Below are 18,173 nucleotides of genomic sequence, written 5' to 3'. Positions count from 1 at the left end.
CTGCATTTTAACTACTGCACCTCCAGAAAAATAGTAGTATATTATTTTATGCTGAAAGATGTGATTGTATTTAAGGATATTTTCATACCAATCTTCCACATAATGTTGGTAATTTATGCATCTCCTAAAGTATTTTGTTCTGCCACACATTTTACAATGGGTATTACATATGACTTTGAATCTCTAATGAAAAAAAAAACCAAGATGTGATTAAAAATTAGATTTTTTTTCCCCTTCCCCTTTCCTTAAATATAATTGTAGAAAAATGCAGAGGAGGGATGTTAAGTACAGCTTTATAAATGCAGCCACATTAAAATTGTATGAAACTTTATTTCAAAAAGAAATTGCTTTATAAAATGTTATATAAAACAATAAATAGATTCCAGATAAAAATGTAAAATCCACAGCACAAAGAAAGCTCAAGCAATTACAGTAGATAATAAATTTGAGTATTAACTTGAAAACAACATATAAAGAATCACATGCAGCTTACTCTATTCATGATTTGGTGTTTTTTGCCCTTTCTAAAGCAGAAATGCAACAGGCTCCAATATACATTTACTTTGAACTAAACTTACATTTAAGTTTACATTTAAGGAAACATGTATATGATCCCTAAGTTAAAAATATTTTTACCTAGTAATTTAACATACACATGGTTAAAAATTCAATTACATAGGTAATTAAACGCTTGGTAAGAGGGAGAGATATTTACATGATAGTAATAGCCTAATTTGAAAAGCCAGTTTAAGTGGTCTCTACTAAATACTTTGTTAGGAAACTACACTGTTTGGTGCGAGTTACCCAGGGTGTACTTGGTTTCATGGTTGCCTTAAAGCCACTCATTGCAGAAGTCCTAAGTCACCAGTGCTTTTAAAAAGCTTCAGGTTTGCTGGTATAAAACTGTTTTTCATTGATCCAGTAGTCTTCCTGGAGCCCAATTATAATTTTTTTTTCAGCTACAGTTCCCATATTTTTCAGATTCCTCATCATAAGAGGATGGAGCTGAGTTATGCTTCTATCATATCTAGGAGACTAGTAGTTCTCTGTATCGATCCAGTTTCCTTAGAGAAAACTGCTCTCATTTTTGCAGTTTTCACAGAAGCTAACTCACTAAGTTTGCAATCATTTTAGTATATTAAGTAATAGCAATTAAGGTAATTATTTCCTATGTGAAATAAAAGAGCAGAAACTTCTGCTCTTCAAAAATTAGTACAAGGATACAGTAGGATAACATCTTATTTCAGACCAGCTACAATCCATTGTTAAGCAATTTTGTATAATGGCACTGGAGAATGATAACAGAAAACAGTGATGTGTACAATCTAGATCCTAGATGACCAGCACTGTTTCAGGTTGAAAGCTGCAACAACCATAGAATCTCAAGTGAGAAGAAGCAGTAGAAAACACTTCCCAACTCTATCAAATTGTATTTGAATACTGGCATATCTTATTTTATTGTGCTTTTCTTTATTCAAATTTGCATATACAGTACTGCATTTTTTTTAGTAAATTGAAGGTGTAGGGCAATCTTGTATTAAACAAATCTACTGGTATCCTTTTTCCAACAGCATTTACTCATTAGTAATAAAGAACCTTAAATAAGGTATGTACATTGTTTGTTTAGACATACTATTGTACACAGAAAGTGCAAACATAACTTTTGTATGCAGTCAGAAAACACCTGTCCTCCCCCCAAAAATTGTGAGACTCGTTTTATTGCAACATTTGCTGATCTGGAACTGAACCCACAATATCTCCCAGGTATACCTGTTTCTTTTAAAAGCATTAAATAACTTAATTTTTATGTAGCAGTTTAACTACAAACGAGAATCTATTAATTGCATGAGGCCTTTAAGAAGGAAGGGTTAATACAGCCCATGGTTTGCCTATGTTTGCTGCAAAATATTACCATACAACTTTACTATATAAAAATATTTTTAAAAGGAGGATATAATGTTAATGGATGTGCTCTGCAATTAATCTGCTATCCTGGGCAGATTTATAGTATTAATACTTTCACCTTTAAAATTTTAAGCATCATGGACATTTCTGGTTATAGTTCAGCCAAAGAAAAGTTGTGACCAAGCTAAAGAATTACACAAAAAACTCTTACCTTCTTCATCCTTCTGCCCGCTCCTCCCCTAGCCTTCTACACTATAAGCAAAATGCACTGAACTTATGGATGGTTTGACAAAATACTGTTTTTCCCCTAAAATAAGACCCTTAGCTTGGCCTTATTACCATGTACTCAAAAAAACGACAGGGTTTATTATTTTGAAGAAAACAGTGTAGATATTCTAAGCCTGATTGCAACTAAAAAGGCATTGAAAAAATCATGCATAATGATGGATCAAAGATATTTTACAAATGCAGCTTAACTGATGTTACTGAGACCCCCACCTCTTGATATCAATGGGGATATTGCTATAGGGACAATGTTTTGCACAATTGCAGCATTTGAAATAGTTGTAGTAAGGCTATCACAAGCACTCCAAGCTGTATTGGGAGTCCTGCTCTACAGATTACAGTGTTTGCCAGTGTGACCATATATGGCAACTGTCAAAATTTGTGGATCCTTTGGATAGGTGGAGGGTGGAAAAGGTAGATTTGTCACTTCTTACTAGAACTTTGCTTCTCAACCTCTACGAGCCTTTTTTTGCAGCAGATAGCAACTGCGGTTGCTCCTTTGCTTCCTGGGTGGTTGATTACAACGCAAGTGTTGTCTATCGAATATGACCCAAGAGTGTTGGAGCTGTGTGACTGGGCATTACATCCGGTTAGAGTCCAGCCATCGTCACAGGTCTCCATCACCTAAGAAAAAGAAATCAGAAGTTCTTTTAATCAACATACTGCAAAACATTTTCAAAGTAGCTCAGATGGGCTAACTCAGAGGTGGGCTGCTAAGGTGGGATGGTGAGGTGTGCTTGCCCCCGTGGCTCTGAGTGCCCGCGGAGTCCTGGGCAGCTACAGTAGCAGAATTGTGCTGACTCCGCTAGCACTCAGTGCCACGGGGGCGAGCACACATCACTGTTCCACCTTAGCAGCCCACCTCTGGGCTAACTTAAAGAATGTATCCAAAACCCAGGAATCATGACTCCTGTGGAATTGAAATTTGGCATCTATCTATCTATCTATCTATCTATCTATCTATCTATCTATCTATCTATCCATCCCTACTCCCTAGGGACTCAGGGCGGCTTACAACAAAAACAAAGATCAATATTAAAACATTTCAATTTCAAATAAATTGCAGCCTTCCATACATTCATGGGCCGATCTCACTAGTCATCACACCGAGGTCAATGCCCCCAGGCCTGTCAGAAAAGCCAGGTCTTTACAGCTTTCAGGAAGGCTAATAAGGTGATGGCAGTGCAGAACTTAGGAAGTAGCTGATTCCAGAGTCGGGGCAACCACAGAGAAGGCTCTCCCCCGCGAACCTGCTAGCCGACACTGTTTAGCTGACAAGACCCGAAGAAGGCCAACCCTATGGGATCTTACCAGTCGCTGTGAGGTATGTGGTAGAAGGCATAATGAAGCATTTCATGACATAATATAAAATGTCATAAAACATTTCCTGCGGTCAACTGATGTTTGTGCTATATATTTCAATGTGGGCTACTTTCAAGCAGATGCATCTTTGAATATCTCCCTGATTTTTTAAGAACTTTTCAAGTACATTAGATGTTATGCCACTGTTGAAGGCATTGAGAAATCTGACAAGGAATTATATCTGAAATTATGACCCAACTGCACACAGTTTGTCTGCTGGTAGTAATAAAAAGTTTCCAAAATAGTGTCGTTCTCCCAATCTTTCTGGAATTCAACTCCAGCCAGCATATCCAGTGATCAAAGATCATGGGAAATATAATATATGAAAAGGAATTTCCCTGCGCTCTGTTTATATTACTGACTTCTTCCTCTGTTGATTATTTCCTTTTGAAATTATTATTCTGAGCTTCTGAATTGTAGAAGTATTTTTTCCTCTCCTGCTAAACGAAGCCCTGCAAAAAATTTTCATAGGGAATTTTCAGAGTGAAACAACAGTTGACTGAAACAACCGTTTCTTCTTATCTGCTATGACAAGAGAACTAGTGCCTCATTCATTTTCAATACTGTCATCTAATAGCAATATTGAACATGAATGCCTATTTGCCGATGACTCTAAAGTGTGCAATAGGGTTGATATTCCTGGAGGGGTCTGTAATATGGTAAATGATTTAGCATTACTAGATAAATGGTCAAAGCAATGGAAACTGCAGTTTAATGTTTCCAATGTAAAATAATGCACTTGGGCAAAAGGAATCCTCAATCTGAGTATTGCATTGGCAGTTCTGTGTTAGCAAAAAACTTCAGAAGAGAAGGATTTAGGGGTAGTGATTTCTGACAGTCTAAAAATGGGCGAGCAGTGTGGTCGGGCGGTAGGAAAAGCAAATAGGATGCTTGGCTGCATAGCTAGAGGTATAACAAGCAGTAAGAGGGAGATTGTGATCCACTTATATAGAGCGCTGGTGAGACCACATTTGGAATACTGTGTTCAGTTCTGGAGACCGCACCTACCAAAAGATATTGACAAAATTGAGCGGGTCCAAAGATGGGCTACAAGAATGGTGGAAGGTCTTAAGCATAAAATGTATCAGGAAAGACTTAATGAACTCAATTTGTATAGTCTGGAGGACAGAAGGAAAAGGGGGGACATGATCGAAACATTTAAATATGTCAAAGGGTTAATAAGGTTCAGGAGGGAAGTGTTTTTAATAGGAAAGTGAACACAAGAACAAGGGGATACAATCTGAAGTTAGTTGGGGGAAAGATCAAAAGCAACATGAGAAAATATAATTTTACTGAACAAGTAGTAGATCCTTGGAACAAACTTCCAGCCGACGTGGTTGGTAAATCCACAGTAACTGAATTTAAACATGCCTGGGATAAACATAGATCCACTGTAAGATAAAATACAGGAAATAATATAAGGGCAGACTAGATGGACCATAAGGTCTTTTTCTGCCATCAGTCTTCTATGTTTCTATGAATGGGGCATTAGTTCTGTTCCTTCTCTGTAGAACTTCCTTTTATAGCAGACCTTCCTAGCAAATCCTTGTTGGACTATCTATGACAATCCACAAAATGTATAAACCAGGTCAGGTACAGAACAAGAAACTCCATCTACACAAGTGTTAACTTTAATGCTAATATTGATTAGTTTTGATTTTGGTTGCAGAAAGCTAACGTTTTACAGAAGACCCAATGAAAATTTTTTGCAGGGCTTCATTTAGCAGGAGAGGAAAAATACTTCTACAATTCAGAAGCTCAGAATAATAATTTCAAAATGAAATAATTTGATTAATCTATGGGACAATCTGTAACAACCTTTCCTTGCCTACTCAGTAGCCATGCAAGGAATTGCACAGAATCAATTTCATCTTAGGAACCAAGTTACCATAGTTAGACTGAGAGGCCATCAACAATGATATGCACATACCTTTGTTGAGTATTCCAGGGGAGGTTGTCCCTGAACTCGGCACTCGAGGCTAAGTGCATGGCAGCAGGAAGCATGCACAGTTGCTTCTCCTTGGCCTACACAGTGGGCGTGGCTACTGTCTGCCTGGTGTATAGCTTTGATGCCGCCGCTGAGGTCTCCAGTCAGAGAATGGGTGCTGCAGCCTGCCAGTGTAGATCATATTAGGGCCTTTTGTAAAAGATTCACCTGAAGTATACATATGGCTATCATTGTCAGCTAACAGTACGTGCTATTTTGTGTGCGCACAGAAAAATAAATAGCGGTCTTTCACATACAAAAAACCCAAAAACCCTTAAGAAAGGGAAAATAGAGCTATTACCGTGTATCCCACAAAATAGGATCCTGTCATATTTTTTTGAACCCTGAAATAAGCGCTTGGCCTTATTGCCTTGCACTCAAAAGCCCGATTGGGCTTATTATCAGGGGATGTCTTATTTTGGGGAAAACGGGGTACCAACTTTGGTTTTCAATTTTCACAAAGTAAAGAATATTCTAACATTTTCAGAGTGGACCAGATAGGAAATGCCAGGCATTATAGCACAAGAACAAAGTGGAACCGGATCAGCTGTATTATTAAACAGTTTTAGGTAATCACTTAAGAGTGCAAATGCTGGAAGATTGTGAGAAGAAGGATTCGTATATATTTTTCCTTCTGTTCTGCTAAAGCTGGTCTCTTCCAGTAACACACCATTATATGACGTTAGTACTGTATCTTATGCATAGAAGACTTATTTTAGCGCAGATCCTATTTACTACAATACAACTTATACATAATGATATCTACATCGAAAATGTTGCTTCTTTAGTTACTATCAAGAAAGCTGTCATTGCATACCTGTCAAAACATGGCTATCTTTGATGCAGCTAACACTTTTCATAGCTGTGCCCTCTGTGGTCTGTGAATGGCTATTAACCTGGCAGTCAGCCTTGGGCCAAATGCAACACCTGGCTATGGCATAGACACCTTGGCCTCGAAATCTGTTGTGAGCCACACACTCCTTCTTGCCTCCAATGTCCTAGTATTTGGGGGAGAGAAAGAAGTGAAAATAAGATACCAAGAATGGCATCAAATCTAATTTCTGTATCTGACTGAAATGCAGGTCTGTTCATAAACTAATTAAAATTAATTAGCAAGCCAAACATCTTGACTTTGAACATTACCACAATATGCTCCCCTTGCCGCTTGCCATTCTTTGATAAACTTGAGCAGCTGAACATGTCTTCATCGCTGTTGCATTGGGCAACAGCTGTTGCTGAACTGGTTGAGTCAGACAAGGAAGACCACACAGAGCGACAATATAGCTGTTCCTCTGAAAGAGAGTAGATAATGGTCACTGCTAAGGACTAGCGCAGTGGTTCTCAACCTGGGGGTTGCCTAAGACCATGGGAAAAGACAATTTTTCCATGGGGTTAGGAACTAAAGCTTCTACTATGGTGCCTTGGAACATATTTACAATCCAACCAATCAGGTGTTTACAGTGGGGGTGTCCCTCTTACCTTCCTGCCAATCACCTTAAAACTCTATTGGGAGAATTGACGCTAGACTTATGGTTGGAGGTCACCACAACATGATGAACTATATTAAGGGGTTGCAGCATTAGAAAGGTTGAGAACCACTGGATTAGTGGAATGCCATTTGTTTAAGACTTATCTCCAGGCTGTAGTTCAACCGCTTGGAAAGATCCTATCTTTGGAAAACACATTGCACTAACATATATAATTAACTGAATAAGCCACAATTGGCCATAAACCAGAGATGCTGAAGTTTGAAAAATGTTTTGTTTGTGCTTGCATTCTTTTAACCATGAAAACCCCAAAATAAAGACAGGAATTAGTGGGCTAAGAGATCCCCCCCCTCCAATATTTCCCAAACATTAAAGGGAGTCAGGTTTTCACTTCACCTTCTAGAGTAGGTACAGAGAATGGCTTAGATAGAACATCTACTGCCAAGTAAAAATTAGATAAATGAACTTTGAGTTCAAGTCGACCAGACCAGACCAGACTAGACTTCTGCCTATCTAGAAATTACGCCTACATTTTGGTTATCAATTTGCTCAAGTTACAAATGTAATTAAATTTAACAGTAAAATAGATACAAAAGGATTATTCTTTATTGGACAGACAAGGAATTTGTCTTGGTGCATATGGTCTCAGTGTACATAAAAGAAAAAGATACATTTGTCAAAAATCATGTGGTGCAACACTTAATGATAGTCATAGGGGTCAAATAAGCAGTGAAGAAACAATCAATATTAATTAAAATCTTAGGATACAAGCAACAAGTTACAGTCATACAGTCCTAAGTGGGAGGAAAAGGATGATAGGAATGATGAGAAAAAAGATTAATAGTTTAAAAACTAGTGAAAAAGACGTCAATTAATATACTGATTTACTAAAGAGAGAATGGACTAAATGTATATAGTGCAACACAATTTGGACTTAATAAATATGTGATCCTTGCATTAAAGAAAGTAAATTAATTAACTCATAAGATAACTCTTAAGTAAAACAAGTGTCAAAGGTCTAGCACCTAAATGAGCTTATACATATCTGGGAATTTTTTAAACATTGGATAGTTTGTACAATGAGAAAAATATAAGTTCAAATTAATGCAAATGGTTAAAGAAAATCCTAATATCTCACCTAAATTGTGGAATCAGACAATTCATGAGCAACATCAATGATTACATCTATTACAGGAATGTTGAACCTTATTCATCTTGACCAACAAATCAGAAAATAGATGCCTATAAATCATTCCCTACTATATGTTGTGGTTGGCTCTGGCCCAGCTTCTGCCCCAAGGAATGTGAAGGCGGATGTGGGGGAAACATCCGCATGCCACAGGCCTGTTGCTCCCGATAGAATCTCCCGACGAAGTCTCCTTTGACGAAGGAAGCGTGAGTGGCAGGGAAGAGGGAAGTTTGGCAGACAGCCCAGGAGGAGATCAATCATCCCTGGATTCTGAACAAGAACTTATGACGGACCCATGCATGCGTAGAGTGAAGCATAGGAGAGAACAACTGAAGGATTATTACTGGAGATAAGTGAGGCCACCTGTGGTTGGTTGGGACTGCTGTAATTAGTGCTACAGATAAAAAGAGCAGCATGCTGGTTTAGCCTCATGGAAGTTTATCTGATTCATAGTTCATCAAGATCGTGATTTGTTGTTTCCCTGTTCAAGACTGTGTGTGGAATTTCTGCACTTTTGGAATTGGACTCAATTTCCCAGTTACTGGGTGAGAAATTGGATTGCATTTAACCTGTGCCTTGTGTGTACCAGAAAATCCCTTTGACATTTAAACAGATAGTTTTTCTGCTTTTCTGTTGATAAAGATTTGGTTTTCCTTCTATCGTGTGTGTCTTTTTGGACTAATTACCCTGTAATTACGGGTGGTTGGGGCATGCCGGCAGAACACTATATATCTTATTTATTTATTTATTTGATTTGATTTTTATGCCGCCCTTAGACTCAGGGCGGCTTACAACATGTTAGCAATAGCACTTTTTAACAGAGCCCGCATATTGCCCCCACAATCTGGGTCCTCATTTTACCCACCTCAGAAGGATGGAAGGCTGAGTCAACCTTGAGCCGGTGATGAGATATGAACAGCTGACCTATAGATCTACAGTCAGTTTCAGTGGACTGCAGTACAGCACTCTACCTGCTGCGCCACCCCGGCTCTTCATATTGTTATTATTTTTCCCCAAGATAGACTAGTGGGTTAGCACCGATTAAAGGTAAAATAAAGAACAAAAATAAAGCTTAACGATTACATCAAGACAATAACAAAGCTTTATTGAATTAATCTCAGAAATAAAGGCCATTTGGGGAAATGGAATCTCAGTGACTATAAAAAGCAACAGCTTGAAATGAGGTTAGAAAATTGAAAAAGCAAAGTAATATCTTCCTTGAAAGATATTGAAGGAAAATTAGACAACAGTAAAACATCACAACGGCGTAAGAATGAAGTATTTTTAAAAGGAAGTATTGTAGAAGGCGTGCTTTTTATTGCTCAAGAACAAGCATTAAGTATAAATGTTATCAAAACAAAAGTAGAAAAGATCAGTTGTAAATGCTGGTTGTGCCAAGGAAGAAACCACTGACCATATAATAACTGGATGCTGAAGCTAATTACAAAAAAAGGCATAGCTGAATTGAGAAGATATCACTGAAATTTTAGCTGAGAGTACAAATTTACCTTCAATTAAGAATTGCTGAAAACTTAAAATTACAAATAACCACTGAGAGTCACAGGGCAAAAGTATGGTATTTAAAATTCAAACTGATCAACTATTTGAACATAATGCACATCCTATTACCATCATTGTAAAGAATCATTTTTAGTTTATTGATGTAATCATTCTGTGTTGCTTTAACTTTGAAGACAAGAAATGAGAAAAAATGCTCGTATTTGCAAATGTAGATTGCAAAAATTTAGAACAAGTTAAACACTGGTATCATTTATTGGAGTAGCAGGTTGAAATATCATAAGGACTCAGAAATATTTTGGATTATCTAAATTTACAACAATTTACAACAGACGGATCACAAGCAATAGTACTGTTGGGCTCCTTTTCATACACAGAAATTAACTTTGCCATATGCAAGTTCTTTGGCAGACTTAAAATCACGAAGAAGGTGCTATGACATATGATTAGTGGAATAAGAATAACGACCCATCACTAGAAAAGTCTCACCTGCTACCATATTGGAGGGAAGCCCAGCCACTCTGTTTGGTGTTAACAGCCTCTGGTCTTCTGGAAACCAAGCCTCGTTCATAAGGTTTTTGACAGAAAAGTGGATCAGTTTCTGTCTCAACTCCGAGATGGACAGGGCAGGATTGGCATTCAAGATCATGGCTGCAATACCTAGGACAACAAACAAGCCCTGTATTTATCCCTCCAAAAACACATGTGAAGATGGATTGGGTTATGTATTTAACAGAATAGAATAGTAGAGCTGGAAGGGACTTTGGACCAGGGGGTCAGGCAGGAAACATAAGAACATAAGAAGAGCCATGCTGAATCAGGCCAAAGCCCATCGAGTCCAGCATTCTGTGTCACAGTGGCCCACCAATTGTCCATGGGGATCTTGAGCAGAAGGAGAAGGCAAGACCTTCCCTTTCCCCTGACCCCCAACAAATGGTACTCAAGGGAATCCTGCCTGCTTCAACCAACAGAGGTGGCACATTGATATCCAAACCTTATACCATTTAACATAAATGACTGTCCAATCTCTTCTTTAAAACTTCCATTGTCAGAGCTTTCACAATGACTGGAGGCAAATTATTCCGTTGATTAATTGTTCTTATCTTTAATTCTAGGTTGCTTCTCTCCTTAATTAATTTCCATCCAATGCTTCTTGTTCTGCCTTCAGGTGCTTTGGAAAAGTTTTACGTTTTATATTTGTATAATTACCTCAATGCTTTATGCTTGTATAGGTTTTTTTTACAGAAAGTCCAATTGGTATCTGATTATTTGCTTGGCAAAATCTGAAAATAGACTTTTCCCTTCAAGAAAATTATCCTCAAATCTTCCTGCCTGAATAAGGGGAAGATTTCTGTATGTGTGTGCAATTGAATAATATAAGCATGAACCAACTATGTTCTTCAAATTCTAATCTGAATTAATGCCCCAGTAACAAATCCAAGTACAGTGATACCTCGTCTTACAAACGCCTCGTCATACAAACTTTTCAAGATACAAACCCGGGGTTTAAGATTTTTTTGCCTCTTCTTACAAACTATTTTCACCACCGCCGCTGGGATGCCCTGCCTCCAGACTTCTGTGTTTTTGTGATGCTGCAGGGGAATCCCAGCAAGGGAATCCCAGCAAGGGAATCCCAACAGCGCAAAAACGGGTGCTTCACTGGCAACGGAGGTGGGGTTTCCCAGTGAGGGGAGCCTCAGTGAAATCACAGCATCGCAAAAACACAGAAGTCCGGAGGTAGGGTTTCGTGTTTTTGCGATGCTGCGATTTCACTGATGCTCCCTTCGCTGGGAAACCCCACCTCCAGACTTCCGTTGCCAGTGAAGCGCTCGTTTTTGCGATGCTGGGATTCCCCTGCTGGGATTCCCCTGCAGCATCGCAAAAACACAGAAGTCTGGAGGTGAGGTTTTCCATGGAGGGGAGCCTCAGGGGAATCCCAGCAGTGCAAAAATGGGCATTTTGGCTGGCAAAAGGGGTGAATTTTGGGCTTGCATGCATTAATCGTTTTTCCGTTGATTCATATGGGAAACATTGTTTCATCTTACAAACTTTTCACCTTAAGAACCTCATCCCGGAACCCATTAAGTTTGTAAGACAAGGTATCACTGTACTTCAAAGTTATACCAATCTTAATGGCTTAAAAGGTTACATACGTGAATGTCTTTGGTTTTTATAGTTTTGTCCCATTTCACCCCTGCATTTCAGCTTCATGATTAAAGCAAATGGATGGAAAAATAAAAGTTTTATCATGCCCATTTGATTTAAAACATTGGGAACTTTTAGTCAAATAATTTTCTTTCCTGTTTCTGAATGTGATTGGAAAAGTGAATATGATATTAGATTTATATGGAGAGAAAGAGAAAGGGGCCTATCCATCAACAAAAAGTCCCTGTTCCATACTCAATTAAAAGTTACTCTAAATCCTAAATATCAGTTCAGTTTCTCATTAGTCAGCTCAAACATTTCTTCGGGAAACCAATGGAATCTAAAAAGAACTAAACTTCCTTATCTTGATAATGGAATACATACAAAATTATTTAGCTGCCTCTTTTAGAACAAGACAAGGAGAAATGCAGTCAAAAGTCTACCACTTCTTTAAGCAATCCACTGGTTGCATAAAACATAGATACAATGAAAATGTCCAAATTGTACAAGTTTAATTTGTACCACTAGTGGGCATTGCAAAGGTAGGAATACTATACTGTTAAAAATAAATAAATAAAGGGAACACTCAAATAACACATCCTAGATCTGAATGAATGAAATATTCTCATTGAATACTTTGTTCTGTACAAAGTTGAATGTGCACAACAGCATGTGGAATTGATTGTCAATCAGTGTTGCTTCCTAAGTGGACAGTTTGATTTACTTGGAGTTATATTGTGTTGTTTAAGTGTCCCCTTTATTTTTTTGAGCAGTGTAGTTACTTTGTTTTTGTAGTCCCTGGAGGTAACTAACCTGATACAAACCACTGTGTCATCCTTTGCTCATTTTAAATATAAAAAAATAGTGTCTTTAGGCCCCTTAATACTTCAATTTTTCCTTCTCTAATTTCACATGCAAATAAATACATTCTCCCCATTTTTCCCATTAATATCAATTCATTACCACCATGCACTGTTCTATAGATTTGAATTTTACCAATCTGAGAATATATTTGGAATGGGAAAAAAATTAAAGCCTTTTTTTATTATTGAAAATCTTGTGATGCTTGCCTCTAAGTCACTTAACAGGATATGCATTGTTAATAGTTCATCTTGAAAAAAACTCATTATAATAAACACGAACTAAGCAACTTGCTGGACTCTTCCTATTTCTGCCCTACAATATTACCTGCGACATGGGCAGCTGCTTGGGACGTCCCACTCTGCGATGTGAAGCAGGTGCTGCAGTCACTAGAGGCACTAATGATATCATCTCCAGGAGCAAACACATCTATGCAACGTCCAAAGTTGGTTCCCAAAGTCCCCATCGCTGCAGGTTGGTCTTCGGCATTGGTTGCTCCAACTGTAATAACCTATGGTAAGAGGGCATATTTGTCAGTCCTGAGCATAGAAACATAGAAGACTGACGGCAGAAAAAGACCTCATGGTCCATCTAGTCTGCCCTTATACTATTTCCTATATTTTATCTTACAATGGATATATGTTTATCCCAGGCATGTTTAAATTCAGTTACTGTGGATTTACCAACCACGTCTGCTGGAAGTTTGTTCCAAGGATCTACTACTCTTTCAGTAAAATAATATTTTCTCATGTTGCCTTTGATCATTCCCCCAACTAACTTCAGATTGTGTCCCCTTGTTCTTGTGTTCACTTTCCTATTGAAAACACTTCCCTCCTGAACCTTATTTAACCCTTTAACATATTTAAATGTTTCGATCATGTCCCCCCTTTTCCTTCTGTCCTCCAGACTTTACAGATTGAGCTCATTAAGTCTTTCCTGATACGTTTTATGCTTAAGACCTTCCACCATTCTTGTAGCCCGTCTTTGGACCCGCTCAATTTTGTCAATATCTTTTTGTAGGTGAGGTCTCCAGAACTGAACACAGTATTCCAAATGTGGTCTCACCAGCGCTCTATATAAGGGGATCACAATCTTCCTCTTCCTGCTTGTTATAGCCAAGCATCCTACTTGCTTTTCCTACCGCCCGACCACACTGCTCACCCATTTTGAGACTGTCAGAAATCACTACCCCTAAATCCTTCTCTTCTGAAGTTTTTCCTAACACAAAAGTTTTCACTGGCAGAGCATACAGGAGAAACAGAATTTCAAAGTCAGAGGTGGATCAATGAACAAACAGATTTCTCCCATTCTGTGTCTGGATCCAGCAGAGAAGTATTTTTGAGGAAAGCAAATGAGAGTATGTTCTTCACCAGTTCTGCTCCAGTAGCTTCTCAAAGTCTTTTAGAGCATTTTGTTCAAAAAATGCTGAAGGAAGAAAGGTTCGCAAAAACTATTTCTTTGTCCTCTCCCTCTAACTCCAACATAGAGCACTGTCCCCACTTTATATTTAGAGGGAGATTTGCTGGCCCTTTAGCCTAACTCTATATTCAATGCAATAAATTTTTTAAAAAAATTAAAATCCTTTGCAAATGATTCTTTAGTCCCTGTTTCCCTCCTGAGAGAGACCTTTCCTCCAAATTTTCCAAGGTAAATGATTTTTTTGACTGAGCTGATCAGAGGTGTTTTGTGACACAGAAAAATGTCACACGGAAATACCATAAATGTGCAATTATTATTTCATGTTTTTCTCTTTCCTCTCAAAATCTGGTTTTTCTAAAATACAGTACTTCCTAGATAATTAAGCATTTCTCTTTCGATGACTCCTGAGAGGACTGTAAAATAAAAAGAGAACCAACTAAATTGGCTTAGATTCAGCCTATCTGACCTTCTATCTCACTACTATCAGGAGACACTTTCCATGTGTTGATATCATGAAATTAAAACTCCTCCCCTAAAAAAAAATCATACTAGATGCACGCAGCCCCCCCGAGCTCCGTTTTCACTGGCAGAGACCTGCAAGAGGCCGTTGTGGTTGAAAATGACCAAACTAACCATGGCAGTTAGAAATGAAACCGAGTCTTCATTTAACAACTGTTGGGATCCCTTCTACAGGTGGTTAAAAAAAAGAGAACAATCTGCTTAAACAATGGAATGATCTGTATATATTAGATCAGATACAAATCTGGTATAAAACTTTCCCTTTTTTCTCCAATAGTTGTAAGAGATACTATATATATAATTACGAAATTTAACTTCAAGTTCCAAAATCTCTATACTGTGATTTATTCAACGCCTGCTTCTACCTATCTATACTACAAATCTTGATCTAAGGTAATGAGCTAATAAATTTAAAACTAGTTCATACTCTTAACACAGCTCCACTGTACACTCGCCCACCCTTCTTTTTCTTTCTTTTTTTCTCCTCTCTTTGCTTCGCCTCTCTTTCTTTCCCCTTTTTCTTTTCTCTACTCTCTCTATCCTTTCTTGGTAAGTCTATATGTTTATTGATTGTTATATTTTTTAATATTCAGACATATTGTAATGTACCTGGAACTTATTATCAACTGCTATTATTGTCTTTTATGTTTTGTATACTTGTAAATAAAAACTTTTTTAAAAATTTAAAAAAAAGAAAAAGAAAATGGAGCTCAGGAGCCTGTTTTCGCAGGCAGTGCTCGGACAACCACAGGCACCCCCAACATGAGTGATGTCAAGTTGGCCACGCCCATCCTGGCCACACCCACCCCAGCCCCCTGGGGTCAAACACAACTCTGATATGGCCCTCAATGAAATTGAGCTTGACATCTCCGGTTTATGGCACATTGGAGGAACAGTCAATAAAACTCTACCATACCACATTAAAAGAAAGTTCAAAAGAGACCGAGGGACCAAATAGGCTAGCTCTGTTCTTTATTGTGTGTCTATTTAACATAATTGCATGTACCGCCACCAAATCCACAACAAAATCATGCCATCAGGGTATTTAGACAGCTGGAGAAAGTGCTATGTGGAAAACCTTGGATAAACCAGTATCTTGGTGACAACCTGGCACTCCACTCTGTGGGATCTAACTGGTCACAGGGATTCGTGTGGCAGAAGGCGGTCCCTGAGATAATTTAAAGCATTTAAAGCAGTGAGGTAACTGGCGTGTCTTGATGAGCTGAACTGGAGTTGTATTAGAGCAAAGGTGAACAACTATCAGGGTGTCCAGGGAGAAAGCATTCTGAAAGTCCCTGATACTTCCTGACATTTCCCTGTAACTTGCGATCTAGTTAAGGCGCGGTCGTAGATGATCATACCAAATGGCTCATACCAAACGGCTAAGCCGTGGAGAAATATCGGTAGCTGAGGAAACAAATCGTTGCCTCAGTTATGCTAATTTTTGCTTGACTCTGCCACGCAGCACAATCCGTGGGGGGTTTTTTACATGATTTTTCCCTGACTTTTAAACATTTTAATACAGTTTGGTTTTTTCCCTGATTTATTCCGGTTTGTTTCATGAATGCCCTGATATTTCCCGAACCGCCGATTTCCCTGATAATTCCCTGATTTCCCTGTTTTCCAGGTTTGCTGGACACCCTGAACTATGGCAACTTTATAACCTCTGGACTTCAAGTTTAAGTCTACAGTTGTAAGTCTACAGTTGTAAAGTTGTCATAGTTGCTCACCCCTGTGTTAGAGGGATTATAAACCATTTCTGGACCATTTTTCCATGGGTTTGGAGCTGAAATGAAGACCTTGTTGTCTACTTACCTCTGGTTCTGATGCTGGGGAGTATAGACAAGCATCGTCTCTGTAGTTACCTGCTGCAGCTATCATGACTACTCCCATCTGCACCATCTGACGACAAGCGGCATTCAAGATGCGGCTATAGGCGCCAGCCAAGGGGAGCAAAACAATTAGGGGACTGTAAGGCTGGACAGCCAGAGTCTTTGCAATGTATTCTAGCCCTATACGGGAAAGGATAAAGGGCAAAGGATTAGAGCCATTGCATTTCTTTTACACAGTGCAAGCTCCACATTTTAAAGACACAAACAGGAAGAATGTTCTGACTCTTTTTTTAAAAAAGTGGGGCTTTTTAGGAATGCGATGCAGGTTAAAAACAGAAAGCCCTCAAAGAAATGGTGTAAAACTGAAAATTAATTCATTTTACCACCTTTTAAATTAGTAAAAAATACATTGAACTCTTTGCATCTTAAACCCTAACCAGATATATGCATGCATTTGTGAAAAGATAAAGAATAAGCACAGTTAAATGTTGGACTCAATTATGTTCAGAATTTAATAATTCTAACATCAGCCTAAAGTACTTTCCCCTTTTTGCTTCTCTTACCTTTAACCACAATGTCAAGCAAAGAATTTTGATAAACTCAAAATCTTACAATTATTTTAAAACCTTGCTTGACTGAACAAAAGTATTAAAGGCATTAACCCTTTCTAACTGAACATGATCCTTAGTGACCACATGGATAAATGCATTCAGTTTTTAAAGGGACACAATAGAGAAGTAGATTGCATTGCTTTCTTTTTGGTGGGGTTTTCCAAATACAGTGATACCTTGTCTTACAAACTTAATTGGTTCCGGGACGAGGTTCTTAAGGTGAAAAGTTTGTAAGACGAAACAATGTTTTCCACCAGAATCAATGGAAAAGCGATTACAGTGATCCCCCGCTCGTTGCGAGGGTTCCGTTCCAGGACCCCCCGCAACGAGCGGGTTTTCGCGAAGTAGCGCTGCGGAAGTAAAAACACCATCTGCGCATGTGCAGATGGTGTTTTTACTCCCGCAGCGCTAGCGAGGAGCCGAAGATTGGGGGCGGCGCGGCTGTTTTAAAATATCACCGCCGGCATGGGGGGCTTCCTAGCAGCCCCCCAAACCCGGGTTGGGGGTCCGGGGGGTGCTGGCAAGCCCCCCATACCGGCGGCGACATTTTAAAACAGCCGCGCCGCGCTGGCTGTCGGCGCTTTTGAGCTGAGTCCCGGAGCGAATTCGCTCCGGGACTCAGCTCCAAAGCGCCGACAGCCAGCGCCAGCGAACGGCTTCTCCGCGCTGGCTGTCGGCGCTTTCGAGCTGAGTCCCGGAGCGAATTCGCTCCGGGACTCAGCTCAAAAGCGCCGACAGCCAGCGCCAGCGAACGGCTTCTCCGCGCTGGCTGTCGCTGCTTTCGAGCTGAGTCCCGGAGCGAATTCGCTTCAGGACTCAGCTCGAAAGTGGCGAGAATGAACGGCGTGGGCGGGCGAAGGGCGGGCGGCAGCGAGGAGTTTGCGTGGGCGGTGGGGAAACTCCTTGCTGATGCCCGCTGCTCGCCCTCCCGCCAGCAAGAGGGGGAAGACCCAGGGAAGCCACCCAGCAGCTGATCTGCCGGGCCCCATCTACGCATGCGTGCCCATAGAAAAAAAGGGCACACATGCGCAGATGGTGTTTTGACTTCCGGGT

The 18,173-nt window shown here is 39.4% G+C and overlaps 1 protein-coding gene across 1 annotated transcript in view; it reads right to left on the bottom strand.

Annotated features, from left to right (window-relative positions):
• Positions 1-310: 310 nt before the first annotated feature.
• The window catches only part of PCSK9 (proprotein convertase subtilisin/kexin type 9), a 38,096-nt gene continuing 20,233 nt past the window's right edge, over positions 311-18,173 (bottom strand). The window contains exons 6-12 of the mRNA XM_070745932.1: positions 16,493-16,689; positions 13,067-13,250; positions 10,223-10,393; positions 6,683-6,831; positions 6,357-6,537; positions 5,483-5,664; positions 311-2,814 (exon numbers count right to left, since the gene is read on the bottom strand). Of these exons, the coding sequence (XP_070602033.1) occupies positions 2,614-2,814; positions 5,483-5,664; positions 6,357-6,537; positions 6,683-6,831; positions 10,223-10,393; positions 13,067-13,250; positions 16,493-16,689 (1,265 nt within the window). The 3' untranslated portion in view covers positions 311-2,613. The remainder of the gene's footprint in view (positions 2,815-5,482; positions 5,665-6,356; positions 6,538-6,682; positions 6,832-10,222; positions 10,394-13,066; positions 13,251-16,492; positions 16,690-18,173) is intronic.

Source organism: Erythrolamprus reginae, chromosome 3, assembly GCF_031021105.1.
Source record: "Erythrolamprus reginae isolate rEryReg1 chromosome 3, rEryReg1.hap1, whole genome shotgun sequence".
In the NCBI taxonomy this organism is placed as follows: Eukaryota; Metazoa; Chordata; class Lepidosauria; order Squamata; family Dipsadidae; genus Erythrolamprus; species Erythrolamprus reginae.
This window is presented reverse-complemented; position numbering and strand designations above follow the sequence as displayed.